The sequence below is a fragment of the Macrobrachium rosenbergii genome, chromosome 10 (assembly GCF_040412425.1).
Source record: "Macrobrachium rosenbergii isolate ZJJX-2024 chromosome 10, ASM4041242v1, whole genome shotgun sequence".
Lineage (NCBI taxonomy): Eukaryota > Metazoa > Arthropoda > Malacostraca > Decapoda > Palaemonidae > Macrobrachium > Macrobrachium rosenbergii.
The window spans coordinates 73,058,755-73,081,294 of NC_089750.1; the positions used below are offsets into that span (position 1 = coordinate 73,058,755).

At 35.1% G+C, this 22,540-nt stretch overlaps 1 protein-coding gene across 5 annotated transcripts in view; it reads right to left on the reverse strand.

Annotated features, from left to right (window-relative positions):
* The window catches only part of LOC136842865 (liprin-alpha-1-like), a 120,950-nt gene that overhangs the window by 32,890 nt on the left and 65,520 nt on the right, over positions 1 to 22,540 (reverse strand). For 2 of the 5 annotated variants that reach the window (XM_067110744.1, XM_067110746.1), the window contains exons 11-16: positions 19,719 to 19,831; positions 15,654 to 15,792; positions 13,698 to 13,918; positions 8,193 to 8,303; positions 7,736 to 7,922; positions 6,053 to 6,136 (exon numbers count right to left, since the gene is read on the reverse strand). In XM_067110744.1, the coding sequence (XP_066966845.1) occupies positions 6,053 to 6,136; positions 7,736 to 7,922; positions 8,193 to 8,303; positions 13,698 to 13,918; positions 15,654 to 15,792; positions 19,719 to 19,831 (855 nt within the window). The remainder of the gene's footprint in view (positions 1 to 6,052; positions 6,137 to 7,735; positions 7,923 to 8,192; positions 8,304 to 13,697; positions 13,919 to 15,653; positions 15,793 to 19,718; positions 19,832 to 22,540) is intronic. The other 3 variants (XM_067110749.1, XM_067110748.1, XM_067110747.1) reach the window with 2 other exon arrangements.

A 22,540-nucleotide genomic window follows, 5' to 3' on the forward strand; every position in this document is an offset into this window, starting at 1 on the left:
GACACCTTAGATTTACTAACTGTACAGTATATGAATTTGTTTACTACTGTAACCCTGGTAATAGAAATGCATTCCATTACAGGCACATAATCTTTATGCACTTAGATGTACAAAGATAAAATATAGAAAAATTTAGGAGCAGAAATGTACAAACCTACATAGCCTATATGAAGTAATTAACCACTAAACCACCCAAACCATTACCTTTGATACTTCTGTGCTCAGTTCAAGTGTCAACCAAAAAAGCTCTATCCAGGAAAGAAAAATGATTTGCTTAAATGGGAAAGAAACTCGCTGAAGTGATGGCAAGATCCCACATTTCCTTTAGTCAATGTTTAATACACACACACACACACAAAGTTACACTACCTTTCCAAGTTGGCACTGATGGTCTTATTCTTTTAAGACATGTGGCAATCTAACCATCACTGAGGAGCAGCGGATCTTCCTTTTACACCATTAGCAAAATCATAATTTTTTCTTGTCTGGACAGTGAACACATGGTCATCACTTTAAACCAAACCAAAGGCTACCTAAGGTAATAGTCTGTATTCGCTAAACATAGTTTAATTAGTTTTTATTTCTATCATGAAATAAAGTAAGAGAGCCCTCATCACAGATATTTCAAATAATTCTGAAAGGTTCTCATGAAGATTAGCTTTACCATTTCTTAAGAGTATGCAGACTTTGAAATGAAAGAATAATGCAAAAATCAGTTAATGATAGTTACTGATTAAAACACTAAAATAAAAATTCACTGCAATAACCAGAGACAGTTTCTTGTATATGCAATAATCAAAACCTATGCAATACACTGTACTGACATATTCTTTAAAGTAGAGATTTTTAACACCAACCTTAATGTATATATAATTTATAAAATTATTGTAGAAATGTAATTTACCTAAGAGAAAGAAAGGATACTGAAAAGAATCTTTTTAGAGACGGACAACAATAATTTAGAAGTCAACACAAAGAACACATCCAAAGTAATCCCGATTCAAGGTTAGAATGCGAACATAAACATCTAAATAATACTTTAGTAAATGACAAAACAATAAAAAAAAAGTTCACATATCATACTTGGTTTAAGTCGGATAATGATGGAGCTAACAAAATGAAGCATTCAATGTTAATTGTCGACATTTACATGTATTTATATGTGCAATAGCTATCTATTAAGTCTAAGTGATCTCTAGGCAAACACATAATAGTCTACATTCTTTTCTATGAAGCAAATTTCCATGCCAAATCTTACCTTCTCATAGGAAGAATTAAAAGGAGAACTTACAAAACTGCTGACTTCACTTTTTAATAATAATCAAGATGATTATTGGTGCTACAAAGCCATTTGTTGCATTCAACAAATGGATTGTTGCGGTGTTGCACTGTCTAACTAGTTTGAAAAATAAGGCACTTCTTTCTAATTCACCTACGGCTAACTGGCAATAAAACATGAGAATTATAAATGTCTGAATCAAGAGTGAAAAAAGGTTAATTCCTAACCAAAAAAAGAAATGAAGGCTGTTTGGTACATTTGCTATGACTTCCCATAGAAAATACACAATGGCTTATCACAGTTGCATCTCTTAATAAACTCGTATCTGCTAATCACAAAAGCGGAATGTGATTTGTTCATTATTATTCTGGGAACAGACTTTCAAATTTTTCAACCAAAAACTTTGCCAAAATATTATGGAATTTACATTTTACTGTGTATCTACCACTATAAGCAGTTCCCAATATTATGATCATTTCATAAGTACCATGTACAGATTTTCTTACAAAATGAAGCGCTGAAAGTTTTCAACTACCAATTTTCGAAGTTTTCTTCTAAATTCTTTTAGTTATCTTAAAATTTCAATAAAATTTATAATTATAATAAATGGCTCTGAAGACAAATGATTTCCTTTAATGTTTATGCTTCCATAGATAAAACCAACAGCATGTCATTAAACATCACCAAAAAGTTTGATAAAAATCTTGAAACTGAACCCCAACAGGTGTGTTCAAAATCCTCTGAAAAAATTATGAGCCTCCTCCCCCTCCTCCTTTACAGACCCAAATTTCAGAACAGAACAAGGCAGTGCTAGGTATTCACAATCTAAGCATGTGATACTTTGTCACCAGAATATATCACAGAAAAAATTGTCATTATTATTTATCATACAAAAAATAAGGCTCTAAATATATGTATATTGCTAGGATACACAGCTAAGCAAGGGATCCTGACTGGTGCATGACTGGCTTTGGTACTGGCTACAGCAATACAATAATATGAAGGGGTGACTGATTGGGAGGCAAGCATTCCAGTAGTATAACATATTCTTGGTTCAAAACATGGTATCTCCTTCATATCATCAGACAGAATCCCAGTAATCCAATACCTATCATATCATTGGTCTGATGGTATTAGTCCAACCTAAAACAAGTACAGCATACGTCTATAGGGTAATCACTGACAGACATACAATCCTCTAATTGATGAAAAGCTATGACTATTTGTACATCAAGTGTCAAAGGTAGTGATCCACATACATGAAAATAGTGAACTGGGTGAGAATAGGATAAACAGAGAGATGTGGGGTTGAAAGTTATCTTATTACCCCATTCACAGGTACTAGAGCTGTGTCTACACAGAGATGTAAAGTTCTAAAACAGCATGTGAACATACTGCCTGAAGTCTTGGTGAAAGAGTAGGTTAAAAAACACTGAGGCTACACAGCATCAGAGTCCTTGTTTAAGTAGGACAATGCTACATATACAGTGTAACTAGGATAGAAGTACACAACCTGACACGAAAAAGTAGGGTGTTGTAAATATCAGATACACATGGAAGTACGGTTCTGACTATTATTACTACGCAAGTAACCTTTGCAACCATCCAAAATGTAATCACATGTAGCAGTGAACCTCGACAGACTCATTTGCCACATGCAGAAATGCAGCAAAAGCACACAATAATTGTGAATTCAGATCCCCCTGTGACATCTCACTCAAGAAACAGCTGACAAACCATTTACAGAAGCACTAAAAAGGTAAGAAGTTAACATTTTCAATGTACAGCAGTAGTGAATTCAAGCCACTGAATGATGTGGGGGACACATTTTGCAATCTCAACTTTAACATGACAAGCAAGGATGAATTAACTCAAAAATGTAATGAAGCCTCTTGGATACTGAGTCTTGAAGCTAACTCTCAAGCTGATGAAAGAGATCTGGCTCTCTGAAGTGTGTATGTTTTGGGAGGAAGGATGAGAGGGACAGGAAAAAGTGTTGGCTAGTTGGTGTGGAAGAAGAGTTGTAACAGAAGGACTCAGCATAGTGTTCAGGAAGTTTGAGAGCACAAAATAACAAGATAGATGTGGTTTACCTTCGAAAAACATGGCTGCATTGGAAGTTCATATTCATAACTATTAACCATACAACTTTATACCCCAATCTCTTGCTTGAACCAAGAATTGCAAGGCACTTAAATCTATGACAGCATATTATGCTCACAGGAGCAGATAATGACCTTCTAAATACTGTAAGTGGATGGGATCATCTTGGGGTGTCTGAGCACAATATGTATTAATAGCTGATGCTGTTGGCCTTGTCCAGAAAAATGCAAGAGGCAAAGCCAAATGCTTAAATGATGCTGCTTCACTTTACTCATTTTATAATTTGTGCATGTGTATAAATGTGTATGTTCCAAGGACTACTAAAGTGATGTAGTGGGTTGTGAAATGACGGTGGATGAATGCAAGAGAGAGGCCTTATGTTCATCTCCTTTGTGGCTAGAAATAGCCTATGGAGAAAAGGGAATAAGAACCATTCATGTCTAAAGCCACTGTCTTATCGCTTGTTTGACAATTTCCCTTCATGAAAAGCAAAAGTATAAAAAAGACAACTCTTCACTATCTCGAGTTTCACATCGGTAAGCTGTTAAAACCTACGGGAGCACAATTACTACACTAGCCATGCTCAGTGTCATGTACCCTGTTAGCTATTCATTTTGAAGACACTTCAACATAGCATTTTTTTTCTTGAACATGCTAATCTTGCAGACCTGTGTTCGTAAATGACTCTGGTCTGGTTAAACTAATTTGCAAACAAAAATTAATTGTAACTTCAATTTTACAATAAATTATACCATTCAGGTATCCAATGCATCATATGCCTAACCGAGAAGATGCTTCAGGACTTGATTATGAATGCTACATGAGAAATGACATTTCAAATGTATTGATATGAATAATCTATATAATTCAAGCATAGTTTTAATAACAGCAAGAAATAATGGCATTTATTCTATGTTAGTTTATAATGTGCTCTATAATATTCAAGAAAAGCTTAACAATGATCTCATGACTGATAAGCTTCCAACGATTATGAGGTCAAGATGAAATATTTTAAACATTTAAAACTATAAACGACACTGAACCTGTCCCTCACTTTCAGTCCTTTGGCTTTGATCGCCTTTAAATACAGAAATCTGCTAATCAGAGCTTGTTAAATAATTGATTTTAGCAATCAAAGCAAAAAACAAATGAAAAATTAAATAATCTTTTTAATATGATTCTAAAAGCTAAAATTAAATAAAAAAAAAAGCAAACAATTCTAGTATTGTACCTTATGAGAAACCTAATGCTGAATCCACCCAGCAAGAGGAAGACATTCCAAAAATCTTCCAAATAATTTTAGGGATAACGGTGGCATAAAAAGTATGTAAATGAAGGAAAAAAGAAAGAACATAATATCATATAAACGTTGCTAAAGGTAACTACATAAATAAAAATGGTCTTCATTATCAAGAAAATGTAGAGTACAAATATTTTTAGGCTACAAAGACAATGAAAACTAAGAACAAACTTCAACAACCTCTCTTCATTGTGAAGTAGACATGGGCAATGTTCCCAAGAATTATGCAAATTCACTCACATAAATTCAGTTACATGACAATCATATACAATATACACCTACCAAAATCACATGGATCTAAGCAGAGCTTCACTTGGGAACATCATCAGACTAAACACTGAGTATTCTTAAATGTTGTATTGCCACAATTCTTAGTCATTTTACAACAGTCATGAATCTCTACTCGTTTGCAAAAACATTTACCTTAACCTGTGGAACACTTTGGTGACTACACGTCACACAACGGAAAGTATCACTTGCTCTGAATACCTTGAACTGCCAAGTGCTGCCTCTTGTTAATACCGTAAATGCAGGGCAAAATATTCAATATTCAACTGTCATTATATTCAATCATATATCTAAACTCTTTTCAGATGTCTGACACATAAAATCTGTTGTTATTATAAAATGCAACTTGTTTGACAGCCATAGCACAATTGTTACAATAAAAAATACTTCTCTTCACAGTCCAATATCATTTTCATAATTTTTATCCAGACAGTGTAGAATGATTTCATAACACCTATGTATGCCAGTTTGTATGTATGTATTTATGTATGTATGAATGTATCAGCACATGGAATTCTCATTAAAAAAAATAAAAAATTAACAAAACTAAAATAACATTAAGTTACTGTACGCCATATACTCTATGTGCAATGATGATGATGTCAATGAAGTGACTTGGATAACGGACACTGAACACAATCTGAATCTACTGCAAAAACAGTCCTAAAGATTAGTCTTCACATCCCTATGTGGCCATTCAAAACTGCCTATCATCTCTTACATATAACCTACTAAAATGTTCTGTGAAGCAGAATTTAATGGAGAAAAGGTACTAGTTTTTTCATGGTTAAATTGAAGAAAATTAAAACTCCTTGTCCAACATAATGTTTACAATAGCCATAATAAAAACCTGCAATACTTATACCAAGTGAAAGGGAAGGAGTGCAAGTTTAGAAACAAGACTACATAGTGCAAAATCAACAAAGGATATTTTAATCAGCCTAAAAAATTTTATAAAGATTGACTGCTGGTGCAAGATATGCAATGTGACAGAGAGAAAGGTACCAATTCGAATTGGCGATGAATCTGAGAAAGGGCTGAAAGATTGGGGTCACTGTGGGTGGGCGGGGCATATCATTTACCTGGGAGCCGGGCAGAGATCCCCCCGAGAGACGTCGGTCATTCATGTACTGGTACATATGGGAAGGAGACATGCCAGCCGGGGCCTATTAAAACACCAACACCGTAAGAAATTCCCAAGAAATGATGCCACATCTCCCAAGGAATTATATTTTTTTTTTAATTGCTAACAGAAAAGGTTCATGATTCACAGGGTGAGTGCGCTTTTAGAGATGAAGAATGCCCATCTCAAGTACCATACATACACACATACATACACATACATTCATACAAACATATGAGCAATTGTTATTTCATATTACAATATCATCCCATAATCATAAGCAAGCTGTGTTGGATGAACTGCTCAAAGTGCAAGAAGAAAATAATACAAAAAGTCATTCCTTATTAATGAAATAAATTCCCTTTAATAACTAACTGAGCTACAAATCCTAATCACTATCTGACTTGTCAATAAAGTCACACTCAAAAAGATGGCTTTCACCTCCATTGTTTCAAAAGCAGATTGTGATGTAACAACCAATTGTTCCACTATTTAATTAACTGAAGCACTTTCAGCTCTTAGAGAAATACAATAAAATACCTGGAAAAGTGTGGCAGTGTTCGCCTGACTTGTGAATGTGACTCCATCCTGGAACCTATGCTCGTATCATTTAATCCAAAATGCTTCTATAATACAAATGGTACATCAGTAATAATTCATAACCTTTTACATACCCTAGAGATTCTTTCTTGATTAAGATTACTTTAAAGCCATAACCATTTAGCTAACATAGCTTTTAAAATGGGGGAAAAAGAAGTGCTTATATAAGAAGTTTTTCCATGCACAAAAAGGGGATCTAAATACAGTACTTGACTGGCTCACTGCTGAACACTGATCTCATCACTTCCAGACCTCAAGCATAGTAACAGAAACCATACTTGGTATAGAAAATTACAGGGAGTATTTTTGTGAGCAAGTTAATATGACAGTCATCATGGAAAAGATTTAATTGCATGAGCACAACTCCTGAGTTACGGACAGCGAGCAAAGGCAAGACTCACCATCGTTTCAAAATGACTCGAATTAACTTTACAGCTACTTATGACTTCAAGAATCAAGCAAAATTTAACGCACAACTGAAACAATAAAATTCTTCGGCCTTTGGTCGCGTCCTTCAGGGCACTGCTGCATGCAGCTCTTCTTCTATTTTGCTTTTCTTTCTTTGATCGTGTGCATTTTTTAACAACTGCAGCAGGTGCTGATGGAAATCATGTGCTTAGGGCCAAAACAAAGGTGAAAAAATACTACCCATATATTACATATACAGTACTCTTAAGATACATGATATGATATCTCTCTCATTTAAGAAAAGACATGCATAAATGCTATCATCTAAGACTGAATATGCATCTAAGCACCACTAGACTGCAGGGCAGAGATGCACAGTGAAAGAAGTAATGAGATTGCCTTAACTATAAAACTATCTCCATTTCCATTATTTACATAAACACTCATCCCAACATCCAAGACAAAATACAGCCATCACATAATTACTTCAAAGAAGGGGGGGAAGTTTTAGAGATCAGGCAAATCCTACTTCAGTAAGTACTTTCAATACACATGAGAGAAATTTTTCAATCTCATTTCTTCTGAATCAAATTCATTACGAAACAAAATGGGTCAGATCAATAAATCAGCTCACCGTATGGTATTTTTGTAAGTAGTCACGCGAAGGTGAATGGTGGGACTTGGGAGTTGATCGACCAGAGATAGGTGGTGAGGGCCGTTCCAAAGATCGACCCCGAAGCATCATATGCTCAACGCTACCAACCCTGGACTCCAGTTCTTCGGCGCGAGCCTCTGTAGTTTGCTTTTCTTCTTGAATTAACCTGTAATGTAGATGAGAATTAGCTTTCTTCTCAAACGCATTTTCTTTCAGAAAGAATATTTGCAGGAAAAGAAAGGGAAAACAAATCATACGATAATGCATTTATCTTCTCAAAGACGTCCAGAAGCGAATGGAAATCTACAAGAAGCTAATAATTTGCGAACATATCAAGCTCACACATATCACCACTTTTTGGAAAAGAAAAAAAAAAGGGAAATTAAAATATATGAAAAAATTACTCTAATATTGAAAGTGTGACTGACTGATGCACCTGCTTTGTTGTTCTGGCAGGGTTTCCCACGAAGGGGGGGGAAGGGGTGAGATCATGCCCCAATAAGCCTCAGTCCCCCCCAGAGAACTTCTTGTCCCCCCCATAAGGTCGCTGCATGAGAGGAAGACCAAATGATAAACCACAGTGCAAACAAGAATAAAAAAGAAATTAAACACCAAGCATTTAATGTTCAACATAACAAAGAGAAATGTTGCCAAAATCTGGAGATCGGGTTTTCAAGCCAATCAAAAAGTTGCATAAGTGTGATGGGAAAAAACAATGCATGATATCCCTTTTCTATTGTTAATAGCAAGAAACCCTGCCTGCCATTCATCTAAGACAATTCATTATAGCATTGCTCAGCGCTTAGGAACGCATTGGACTGGCATACCATGGTGAACTTATATATTGCAAATTTCTATGATTAACTGAAATGAACAAACAGCCAGCATTTTAACATCTCATACAATGCAAAGAAAGTATAATATGTACATACCAAGTAACCCTAAAAAAGACTTATATAGCAACAGAGGAGATCACCTTATGCTACATCAAAAATAGAATAAAATGGATCAAACTTAAGGAGTTAAACATAAATTATACTTTAAGTCCTGATATCAACATCACTCACATTTTAACTGGAAGGTTTAGTCAGTCGGATAACAATGGGACAACCCAGGAAAATTAATATACTAACTTCTACTTGAGATAATGAGCAGAGTATTAAAGGCATTCCTCAAAATTAGTTCATGGGAATTCTCACTGTTTAAATTTCTTCAAAGCTATTAACTTTAGTGACCACAGCATAAAAATGACAAAGCTGACGACTTTTCAAAAATGCTGTCGAGTCTTCCAAAGAAAGTCGAGATTACAATTTAGCCTCAAAATCTTCAAAATTCTGACATTTCTCAGCAGCTCCTCTACTTTGACTCTAGTATCTAAAACAGCCAGTTACTACCTAGCATATTTGGCATTTGTGGGGTTAAAAAAGTAAACAAATTGAAAATAAAACTAAAACTATAGCTGTGTGTTAAGCTTGAAGCTTACACTACTTGCAATAAGCACACAGTAAGATGCAAATGACAAATGCATGAATATTTAAACAGCTAACTGAAAGAAAAAAATAATAAAAAAGCCACTGATAATCATTTCAGCAACTTTACATTACCATGTGTCGACTTTGACGGAAAGTCTACACTCTCATTCTTTCTTCTATCTAACTTCATAGCTTTCAGACATTCTAGGGCCTAAAATTTTTCAATGACACACCATATATAATACTAATCCTTATTCTGAGAAAATTCAGAGTGCATTTGAAGGCCAGTGTCTGTAACTTCAATAGGTAAAGGAAAGAGAAGTCATGAGGAGGATAGCAGCAAAGCAACAGAAAATGATGATGTCCTCAACTGAAAATAAAAGATATGAGTGACAAAATTTGCATTTTAAAGAGTAAAAATATTACTTAACTACTCCTAAAACAGGAGGAAAATGACTAGAAATAATTCTACCAATTGTCCAGGAAAACATTTTTAAATATTAAGTTTATCAAAGTGAGAGACATCGGAAGAGTAAAGTTGTAGTCAATAAATTTTAAAATGTTCATTTTTGTACATTCATGATATACTATGGGCAGTTCTATAGATCAATTTCCCTTTTTCATTCAACTACAATTGTTTGTATATGCTTTTAAAACTAGAAAAGCACTGTCAATACGTTAAGTAAATATCTTGAGAGAGAGAGAGAGAGAGAGAGAGAGAGAGAGAGAGAGAGAGAGAGAGAGAGAGAGAGAGAGAGAGAGAGAGAGAGAGAGATGTGTGTGTGTGTGTGTGTGTGTGTGTGTGTGTGTTGCTAATGTACTGAAAACAGTTTCAATACATTAGCAAAATAGGTTAACTTAATTTTCCATCTGGAAAACAAAAATTTATTTCACCAAACTGGTGTAAATAAGTCAAAATGATACTAAGTTTAACTGAATTTTATCTCATATATCAAATGTTCCTAGAGACCTTACAACTGAACAAACTGAAAATGCTGAAGAGTCTGACAAAATTTTTTGAAGGGATTCATGTCTGATATTTGGAATTCTTTGCTGACTGCTGGCAAAGATAATTTTCAAACTTGACTGGTTCAATGGTGCAGGTGGATATGATTCACATCATAAAATAAACAGTGGTGCATGTAGCTTTTTAGTGATGTTGTCAGTTGCTAAGATTACGAGTGTGCTGTAAAGAATAATACCTTGAAGAAATCGATTTCCCAACCGTATGTATTGTATCAGTGAAACAAAGAAGTCACCTACCTGTCTAACTGAATACTGGCAGATGATGATCTATGGCAATACAATGTACTGTAGTTTTTTTTTTTTGGTTTAAAACACCCAGTTTTATCATCAGCTTTTGTAAAATTATTGCTTTAAAATGTGTGTTTAAGTTCTCTGAATACAATATATAATATTTTCAGAGTAGAAGGGAAATCTCATGTAATTAGTGCTATTTATGGATCGAAAGTGGGTTTGCTCCAGGGTCTTGTTTGCGTGCATACTTGACTTCTTTATGTAAACCTTTATATACTCCTATCTACTGGTTTTCCTATGGCTACTGACCCTACTGATAGTGTGCCTATACAGTCATGTACCAGTATCTTCCTTCATCAAGAATAACATCGAGCACAATTTTAAACATTTCTTGTTATGTGCTTTATGTAATGCACTCATCAACAGGCAGGATACTACTTACCATAAGTTATCAACTATATACAATTTCCACCGAGAAAAAGAATACAAAAGTGACTGGCATTAGTCTCCTTTATAAAATGATTACTGTATTTATGTTCTGGGGATATGGAATTTTTCATTTACCCTACAGGTGGACACATACATGTCCTACAAACTATTCCTACTTTTCTAGCCCAATGAGCACATTTGAGATAAGGTAATGTAGCATGAATATTAAGATTAACCTCACAACAACTAACTATGGAATTCCCTGGCCAAATTCATTGCTTTACATGGTCTCCTACTGCACCTGACAACTTGGTTAAGATTGTGCACATAAACAATTACTTACTGCACAAAATTTCACATTTGAAAATATTCAAACCAGAACTGCCTAAAGACTACTACAGTATAAATTTTTACTCTCAGAGATCCAAAGAGCCCTACAAAACCAACATTACCAAGAAAAAATTGATGTAAGTGTTTCAGATTTAAATTATGCAAGCCTACCACAATAACATCAAGGGCAAATGGGAGCAATGAAATAAAATCAAGACATTAACTTCATCCTCATCCTTATCTAAAACGATCTTTGAACTAAAATCACAAATGTCACACTAATTATCTTCTGGCCCCTTAATTCTAGTAATCAAATCAAAAACTTTTTTTGAAGCTTTCACAGGTGCCACTTTCATAAAGCTAAATACCTGCATAGCCCAAGAACTCGCACAAAAGCCTAAACAGAGCTCCACCCATCTCCTGACACTTTTGAACATACCGGTAAGTTTCTTGGGAACGGCTCTTCTGTCAGTTTTACGACTTGTTCTCAGAGGTCTTACCGTATCAGCCTTGGGGGAAGGAAGAGGGTCTTGATTATCATTTTGTTATTTTGTTTCATTCATTCACCTTACGAGCATGCTATGTGTATGGCCTGGGTAGATCAATGGTCTTAATGGGTTTTTCTAGACTGTAGAGATAATTATGCAGGTACAAAACAATGTTTTGCATCTATTGCCAAATGCAATAAATATGAGGGGGGAGAGAGAGAGAGAGAGAATCTGTGATCAAAAGATGAAAGAAAAAGGGGATGTGGAGAGAGAGAGAGAGAGAGAGAGAGAGAGAGAGAGAGAGAGAGAGAGAGAGAGAGAGAGAGAGAGAGAGAGAGAGAGAGAGAGAGAGAGAGAGAGAGTGTGTCATATATAAAACTGAGAGCAAAAACCAACTTTTGAAGTCCAGCATTCGACCTACCTTCGTCTTGAGCATTCACCACAGTTATTTCAGGAAAAATTTTGTTAAAATAAATATTTGACTGTTCAGCAAGAATCCTTGTTTGTTGGGAAGGCCTGGCACTTTATAGAGTTACAGCACTAGACACCATTTACTCCTCTGGCTTATATATAAGCTCCCTGACTATTTGACTCGGTTTTTAATTTACCAGAGCTTTGACACTTAGTACCACGGACTGTGATTCAGTCATTACCAATATGTAATCTACTGTCCAAGGACAAACAAAGCGCAAATTTTACATTAATTCTTCGACATCAATGGCTGCTGTTAGAAACATTTTACCCTGAGTACCTGAAACCAATTTTTCTTCGCAGTTTGCCTAAAACGGAGATTATGTAGAAAAACCTTTTACTGTTAATGTATTCCTATGATTGTCCTTCAAGCATACATTGCCCACATGAATGAGTTCAAAGTTTTCAAAAAATCAACTTCTTTATTCACATATCATTGCTGTAATTTATCTATAAATGACTTCATCAAAGAAATGAAAAGAAATATCAAGCAAAGATATGACCAAATTATATAGACATGAAAGGCTCAGGAAAAAACTGAAGTGGTAAAGTTGACTGGTAAACAAAATTTTAACAAATTCCCCCAAAAATCGAGCTTATGTACCAACATATACTGAACAAAATGTGAACTCCCTCAATTTCAAGAGTTCTGAAAAACCTGTGATCTCTTTGTACCCGGAAAATATACTTAACAATTACAAGGTACTGGATCTCATTTCCTTATAAGCTTCATCAAGCCTGTATTTAATTACGGTGATATTTACTATAAATCTTTGGAGAGAAATTTTTTTTATGATAATGATTAAAGGTAGTTTGGCCATGCCATTGAGCCAAGATTCTTGGTTTTCATGAGGCTTGCTAAAAAGGCTGTCGTATAATGACGTAAACAGTGCATTTCACTCAATTATGCAACTCGTTTTCATGTTTAATATATTAATGCCTTGGAAAATTAGGTATTACAGCTTCATAAAATTATGTAACATTTTAACAGGAGTCCACATCCCCTTAGATACTTGCATCTTTTGGATTATGAGGCTTGTAACGAACTCTATCAACTGCCATACTGCTGAATGAGCTGGGAACTTAATCTCAGTGGAAACTGATAAAATAACAGTACTGCAAACAATTATAAAGAGAACATATTGAAGTACACAAGGAATATATAAGGTTTTCTTTTACTTTTCTTAGAACCACACAAACCTTTAGTTATCCATAAGTTGCCCAGAGCTATCATCACTTGAGAATTTGGGTGAAGCCAACAAAAGTACTACCAACAGTGTTCAATAAAGAATTAAGAACTAGAAAAAAAGGCTGTTAACTAGCAAAAGTACTTAAAATAAATAATCAGTGAGACACACTGACCAATTAAGCAGAATGAGGGAACAAAGGCAAGATTGCTGTGGCAGATAAAATAACTACATTCACATTCTCACACCAACCCAACAGATGTACCATCCCAGTCTAGAGGCTTTGAAGGCTCTCGTTGTTACCAACCTTATCTCATTATTAATAGCATCTAACTGTTCTTGAAGCATCAGTGCAAGTGTCTGAGCATCGGTGTGGTGAGATGGAGACAACATGTCCATGTGGGAGAAAATGGATTCAGCATCCTCAGCTTCGCCATCTGAGATGTCGGCTCCTTCGCCGCCACTGAATGTTGGAGGAATGTGACTACCACCAAGTTCCCAGCCACCTCCAGGCTGCAAATTCCAAATCTAAAATAAATTCCACAATCAAGCTTATTACTTATGCACACTGAAAACTCCACATGGTACAAGAAATAGTAAGTTAATTTAACTCTCTTTTTTGCACTAATGAAGTGCTGTGCTAAATTGCATTGCTTATGGCTTCTGCCTGGGTAAAATCATAAGTGAGAAATATCCCTGGGGCTGGGGAGGCTATCCAACAAAGTAAATATTCCTTTGAGAAACTTTAACATTATACAATATGATTTTAGAATAATCTACCTTTCTAGTTTATGAAAAAGCATTCCCATACTGTGATCTTCACAGTATTGTAATAAAATAAAGAAATTGTCAGCTTAGTTCTTCATGAAAAATATCCAGAAAAGGAATGAATCAATAAAGGAACCATTTCATGCACATTTACAGTTGTTCCATTTTACATAATAAACAATAACATCAACTAACACCTCAACACTAGTCTCTCACAACTTAACAAAGGAATTCAGGGAGGTGAATAAAATAAAAAAGTACAGGCAGTCCCTGGTTATTGGCAGGGGTTCTGTTCTGATGGCGTGACGATAAGCGAAAATCGCCGATAACCGAAAATCAATGATTTTCGGTGCCGATAACCAGAAATCGGTGCATATCGGTGCCAAAAATCGCCAATTTTCACCGCTAGACAAGCGCCGTAAAACTGGATCGCCGATAACCTAGCCCACCAATAACTGGGGACTGCCTGTACAGGCAACATGTGTAAACAAAGTAACCGTAGTTGTTTCCCTTATGAGCAGATGCAATACCTGTGGATTCACTCTCATGCAGTTTAATGCAACCCAAACAACAAAAGGAAAATTCCAGAAGTAGAATGAGCAGTTCATTCATTTCCATCCAGGCTGTAACATGTTAAAAATTGTAGGCTGTGACTTGCCCCATACAGTTTATGACTCATCTCCCTTTGTTTTCTGTGACAACACTTGTAAACTGTAATATGTATACAGTAATCATACAATGAATTTTCAGTTTTATTTCACCTTTAGATGGATAAAATCAGTTATCTGTTTCCTTTTCATTACCTTACAGTCTGATTATGATTAGCTGTATATCTATCAATTAACTCATAACATTTTAACATATACAGCATATGTATATGTACACAGAAATCACTTTCATTATAAGTTATGCATGCTCTTTGCTATTAACTGCTGTAGGCTTTGCAAAGAGAAGGGGGTTTCTATCGAAAATCATATACTTCAACATACTAAACATAAGCCTCTTAATACTTATGCCAATAACTGTGAAGCTTTTTGTTTTTTAAACAGATTTTTTTAAAATCTTATTCGTCAAAACACCTCCTCAACTTCAGTCTCGAGTTTATCATCAATCATGATACAAGTTCCATGGATGAGGAATGGAATGGAATGGAATACAGAGTTTAGACTAAAGGGCAAGCACTAGGACCTATGAGGTCATTCAGTGCTGGAAAGGAAATTGACAGTAGGTAGGTTTGAAAGGTGTAACAGGAGGAAAACCTTTCAGTTGCACTATGAAACAATTGTTAGGAGGTGGTTAGCAAGATGGAAGAAAGATAATATGAACAGAGATGCAGTGAAAGGAATGAAAGGGGTTGCAGCTAGGGGTCGAAGGGACGCTGCAAAGAACCTTTGGTAATGCCTACAGTACACCCCGTGGGGTGCATTACGGCACTACCCCCTACGGGGTGCGTGTATGGGGAAACTGTAAATTACATAAAGAGAAAACTAGTTACCTGGTTGTTTTCTTCATCAAGTAAGGGACCTCTCTTCTGAGGGGGTGGAGCTGAGGGTGCACGACGTGGTAAAGATCTCGAATCGAAGCTGGAGTGTGAAGTGCTGCGCACGAACTCCCCTCCCGTTGGCGACAATGACCTAAACCGTATAGCCAGTGTTAAAATGAAGTACAAACCAGATAACTTGTGAAAACTAAATGCCAAACTGAGTCATATAAATTAACAAAAAATGCTCAACATATGGTAAATATAAACTTAAGATCATGTACAGTACTTGAAAGAATAAGTCATCTATGATCGTGGAAATCCTTTTTTTCCTATCATGTATCTAACTAAAACAATTTCAAAACAATGAAATCTACATTCTATGTTAAGTTAAAAAGGATTTACAAAAAGCATCAGTTTTGACACTCTTGGTTTTTAAAATCACTCACACGACACCTATTAGAAACAGGTAAAATCCTTCAGCATGTCTCAAAATATTCGGTATATGTAACTATAAAGGAAAAATCTTTACCAAGCAAAAATGATAAAGGAAACCACTAAATTCTTACAAAAGGGATTAATATAAAAAAAATAAACTGAAAAACACGAAAGAGTGACAGCTAAAAAAAATGTTCCAGGTTTGTTTTCAGCTGCTATTGATAACAAAGTTAAAGAGAGTTTTAAATGATTTAGAAAACTGTGTTACCACTATGATGGCACACTCAGAAAATAAAATACAGCTCCAAGCTTGATGCTTGAATTCTGATGATTTCATGACAGGTTATGGTTTGTCCTAGAAAGGTTTTGAAACTCATAATTAGCTTTGGATTCATGAATATACAGTATAAGTTAATATGCAACAAACTCTAGATGTCACAGAGATATACAGAAGGAAAACCGTATCATATACCGCATGCTAAAAAACTCTTCAATCAGATTATAACACAGAGTTAATTAGCCGAGAATGACAAACTTCAATTATTATTTATTTATACCCTAATGTTCAGTTGAGGGCAAACATCTCTAGTACTGAACAAATGCATGAACAAGAGAAGTCCTCTCTGTAGACCAGAGATGAGGGAATGAAAGATACAGTAATCCTATGGGACTTAAAATGAAATTACCATTTTTAAACATTCAAATGAAACATCTTGTAATTTTACCTATATTTAACAATTACCTATGGAGGGAGACACCTGACACAAAAGTTTTCAGTTTTCAAGATATTCAACCTATCTGGGAAGACCTCTATCGAGCTCCTTAGCTACCGGAAGACCTCTTGATGCTACCTAGCCTGGGAATGACCTCTATAAATGCTACTTAGCTTGGGGAAGACCTCTATAGAAGATACTTAGCTTGATGGTCTCAACTGAGAATTTCTGTTAAAATTCTCTAGTGTTCCTCGACCAAAAAACTTTATTAGACAGCACTTTTGGATTTAAATAACACCCTGAAAACCAGGACTATTAACTCTTGAAAACACACTGCCATGGTTGGATGTACACTTGTGCGTTGCTCCTGGAATGGCCTGGGTTACGTAAGAAACTGATGACCGTTTGCCTACCTTTGTCTACAGCCTCTTTCTAAGAAAGAGCACAAGAAACTAAGTTTGACTGTTCTCAAAATACAGTACAGTTAATGCTAATTGGTATCTCCCAAACTGTAATGTACATACTCCATTAAGAAGAGGTAGAAGCCCTAACTTTGAGAAAATGACATCGGTGAGAGCATGACCATAATCATACCCAGCATTACAAACCCTTCAAAAAAACCTTTTTTAAGTGTTGAACACAATTATCTTGTGGCAAGCATTAAGAGAGACAAAAATTTTGGAGTCAGCAAAGACCTACTGACTACTGATTTCTTTCAAGTACTTGCTATGGAATGACAGCTGGCCATGGGAAATATCCTTGATTACTCTTTCAAGAAGTTACCCAGAGTCTCCATGCCCTATGAGCGTTAATTATTCTAACTCAGCGATCAGGCTAAACGACTTAGTAATGGGATAATTTCAGCACCCTTATCCAATTTAAAGATCAGCAGCTTGAACTACCAGCTCTGGAAGACTCCCAGTACGGTACTAATCATCTTCATGGACTAACTCTCCAAAGATGTAACTTCCTTTCACGTTCTCCAAACTAACTTTATCTATTCCAACAAGCAGAGTTAGGCTTCTATTAGCATACTCTGTGACTGTGCTATTTCTGTAACTGCATCTGATAACCTTTCCCTAAATTTTTACTTCTGAGCTCCATGTTTTAAAGTTTAAATATTGGGAACAACTGCATCTTCTTTTCCTTGGCATCCTTTACCCTCTTCACCCTTTCATTTATTCACCCAACTTCTATTACATCTTTCATCATCCCACCCTAATACACTAACACTGTCTTGCCTTCATTGCACCAAAATTTTTATTTCCATTTTGTTCCTACACCTTAATACCTAACCACCTGTGATAAAAATATACTCAAAACCATTTCTTGCCGGAACGCCCACAACCTCCTTACTTTTCCTGTCAATATTCCACCAATCACTGCAACTTTTTATTTTTTTCTTGGGTTTACTCCCTGGGGACATTTCATATGAAAGAACTCAATGGTTTCATTACTGTCCACGACCTCTACATTCTTAAAAACTTTATTTAAACCTTGGTAATCATACTGCACCATGAGCGATTGGAAAGAAAATGTATTTTATATAAAGTGAAGTCTTATTTAATAATGGTTTTACATCTGGCTCAAAAATTCTCATAAAAAGGATACTAACAAGCATTAAGGAAAACTAAATTTCTTCTCACCTCAAAATTTCTAATGAAATGATAACAAGGGAAAAATTATTACATAAATATACAATCAACGACTGTACAGACATATCACAAAGGCATACACGGAGGTTAGTGTAAAACTAGTGCACACAAGTTCACACAGCAAAAGTCTAGATTAAAAGGGTCACAAAAAGCAAAGGGATGAAAAATAAAATGTACAAAGTTGAATGTTTTCTTACCGAATAATATGGGCATGCAGTCCAAAAGATGGAAAACACAAGTCAGGATGGCATTCCACATACAAAAAAATAAATATTCTTAACAAAACATGCTCAACCTATGTCAGAATAAATCACGTCAACAAAAATAAAGAAAAGAATGGCATTAAGAGTCTAAGTTTCAATGTGCAACCAAAGGCATCTACAAACAACATTCCTACTTCACTACCTATATATCAGATGCATTTATCTGCCACATACACTATTGACTACAGTATAATATCTATGAGAAATCAATTTGATACATGATTCAGCCTGTCTTTATTGAAGAATGTCCCTACAGAAACTGAAGGACTACAAATATCTTATTTTCATATTTACTCACTACCTAAGGGCACTAATCTTTAGAGAATGCTTAAAATTTTCTTGAGAAAAAGTAGGTGACACTAGTTTTGCTATTATATGGAACATTTCTGCTAAATTGCTAATGGGAAAGAGGCCTATATCCCATCGACAGTCTTGATAAATCAATTAACAGCGCCTACGCTTATCAATAATACCCTCAACTGAAATTTAAAAAACAATATACCTACAAGACACTCTGCTAATGATGTTGATTAATTACCAATGAAAATGACTGGAATCAAGACCATCAGAAACTGCACAACAAACACCAATTGAATTCCCATAAAAGCACATAAAATTAATCGCATCTGCATTTAAATATCTTCCCTGTCTACATTTCATTTTCCTACATGCATAAAGTATCATTTCCTCCTTCAAGATTTTCATCAAGTTTTAAAACAAACAAAACAAAATACACAATAAATTGAAACCTACAAATAAAAACATGGTGAAAACTTCAGTGCAATAAACTATAAAGGTATATGCATCAACACTACTAGGTGCAAAGTATATTACGTGATCTTGCATATTCAAGTTTTGCTACCTTCCCCTCCATCAAAATAATTTACCATTCCAATCAATAGAAGTATCCCTCCATCAAATGAAATTCCAGTTCCAATTTATAGGACTACGTAATTACCATCTGTTTTGACTCATCATTACCTTACTGACTCATCTCATACTCATTATTACCTTGTCAAAGATTCAGTTTGTTTAATATTGAAGGCAATTTCTTGCTGCAACATCTGTTGCTTCAGTTGCTCAGCTTCAAGCTGCCGTCTTGACAATTCTTTCAATATTTCATTCTGTAGCAAATAGAAAATTGACAAAATAAAATATTGATCAGGTGCATTCAAAAAGCCAACAAATACAGCAAAAGGAAAACAAAATCATAAAAAAGAGTAAAAGTTATCGTCTGCAGACTCCAAGCTCTGTCAGGCAAGCAGAAGATGAGAGTGTGCTCATTGGAGGAACGATCGCCCAGGGGCAGGTGCTCTTGCTAGAGACGTGCTTGCTTTCGTATACAGCTCTCAGTCAACCTGGAGAGGTGCTAGAGAAGATGACAAACAATGAATGGTAAAATAGACGGAAGAGGGCGAGGATGTGGAGGAGGTGGAAGAGAGCTCATCGGACACCACACCAAGTAAACTAGCTTACCGGACAAGTCCTTGCTGGAAAAGATTCTCCATCTCTTGCTTCAGGTTTTCGCATTCCTGCTGTATTCGATCCTACAGTATAATGACAGTTAACAGGGTGTTATTGTTGAACTTTGTATATTAATAAATCAAGAATTCTATATGACTGAAGTATAAAAATCAAAAGAGAAAGTTATTATAAAGAAGGAAATAGACAGATTTTATCAACTGCAGTAATAAAAAATAAAGAACTTTAGAAAGATCATCTTAAGAGTGTTACTCATGTTTAAGGAGAAAAAATAGCCAGAGGAGGCACAAAAGGATTATGATAAAGCTTACTTATCTACAATAAATTATTAGTCTTACTAAAAACACCACCCTTGGAATAGTAATCACACCACTGCAACTAAAGCTGAAATATCCTACAAGACATTCTTTCAGTTGAATACTTATTTTACTAAAGCACTACTATTAAGGAGGAAATTTTAAAATCATCCAAAAGATTTATTCTTGAATCACCTTTAATGTCACAAACAATCCTTTGGATCACTGATGTGTATTCCAAACTCCAACACCAGGGACACTTCTGATACACTGATGCATAATTTCTGGCAATTTTCAACTCGTCATTTTGAGCCTTGGTTTTACTGCTTTGCTTTTGCTGAATATGCCACAATTAAATCCAAGTATTCTGCTGTACAATCACATTTGAATGAGTAGACTGTAAGAATATTACTCCATAATCAGTGTACAAAGTTAAACACTGCTTATCACAGCTCTGGTCTGGGACGAACAGAACTTGGTAAGGTCCCTGTGTCATCATTACACGAATTGTTTGTGATGCCAGAGAGCAATTTGGTAAACTGAAGTAGTTTTCATTACAATTTGCAATTAAGAACATTTCAGCCTAAGTAACAGGTGAAACTACAATGAATAGATTTGTATATAAGCTTAGAATTCATAAAAAAAAATATTTCACTGTTTCGGTCACATGTTTCTGACAATTTACAAAAAAAATTATAAATGGGTCTGCAGACCTACCTGCATCCAACATGAATGAAGGAAAATGATAAATAAAAAGATGGAACTTTTCTCTTTTTATCACCACAAGGGAAAAGCCCATTAAGAGTATCACCTTCAATCTCCCTTCAACTCTCAATTGATTGTTTGGGAGTACATTACTGTTCACTCAACACTTGCAGTTTTCAAGTCATGAGTAAAATGCAAGGTTTCATTGGTGAATAGCAACAATTACAAAATGAATGTACAAAGCACTAAAAACAGTTCATCATAATGATCTTCATAAAATACTAACAAAGGAAAGGAAAAAAAAGATTAATATGGCAAAGCAGTGGGTTAGAGGAAGATTTTTTTCCATTTAAATGAAAAGTCTATAATTATATAGAGTAACAGAACATTTTATAAAGTACAACTTTAAATTTACAAGTAGTCTGAATTTTTCTAATAACGTCTCCAACAGATAATACTATTATTGATGATGGCACAAAGTTATTATAAAAGGTGGTTCAAGAGATGCTATTCCTTGAAAAAAATATAGGTAGCACAGCATGCTAAGCGCTTTCAAATGCCACTTGTGAAGCCCACAATGGTTCTTCAGTAAACAAACAGAACAGTTTTTAAAAAGAACCGTAGAGCACTTGAACATACTCAAACATATAAACTTATGTGGATTCTATAAACATGAATTATCTAAATGTGATGAGCAGCTAACAGTATACATTGTACTGTATTACCAATTTCATTGACCTTTTTCATGAAAGGCACTTGAAGAGATTTGCTTTAATAATCTAAACATCGCATATCTCTGTTGTATGAAAAAAAATCACTCTCAAGCTTAGACAGATAATCTAAAAAAAGAATTTTGGCCCTCATGAAAGATACTAGAAAGTTTCCCTTCAATAAAAGTAACTTTACAAAGTACTCCCTATTTCAATCCTACCCACAACTTTGCCTATAGCAAAAGGACCAGGGGAATGAACTGTACCATGAAAAACTATAACCTCTGGTGATATTACAAAAAAGGCTAATTATTCACACAAAGTAAATACAGTATCGTGGCATTACTAAAGATGCTTGAAAAGAAGCATGAACAACCAAGAACTCACTAAGATACATATCTTGGGAGTGATTTAATACAGTCTTTCAAGCATTTAGTGTCTGCAGTTATTTGGTACTGACTGTACTCTTCAGTCACCCTGCATTTGCTTGGTAGTGTTGGAATGACAATTTTTCATTATAATAATAATCATTTATTTCATTTTTACATGGGGTCATTCCTCTGTCGAAGATATGGCCTGGCACGAGTGAATAACTGCAAATATTATTTTTACTGAAAACACAACTGCATTTACAGAACAG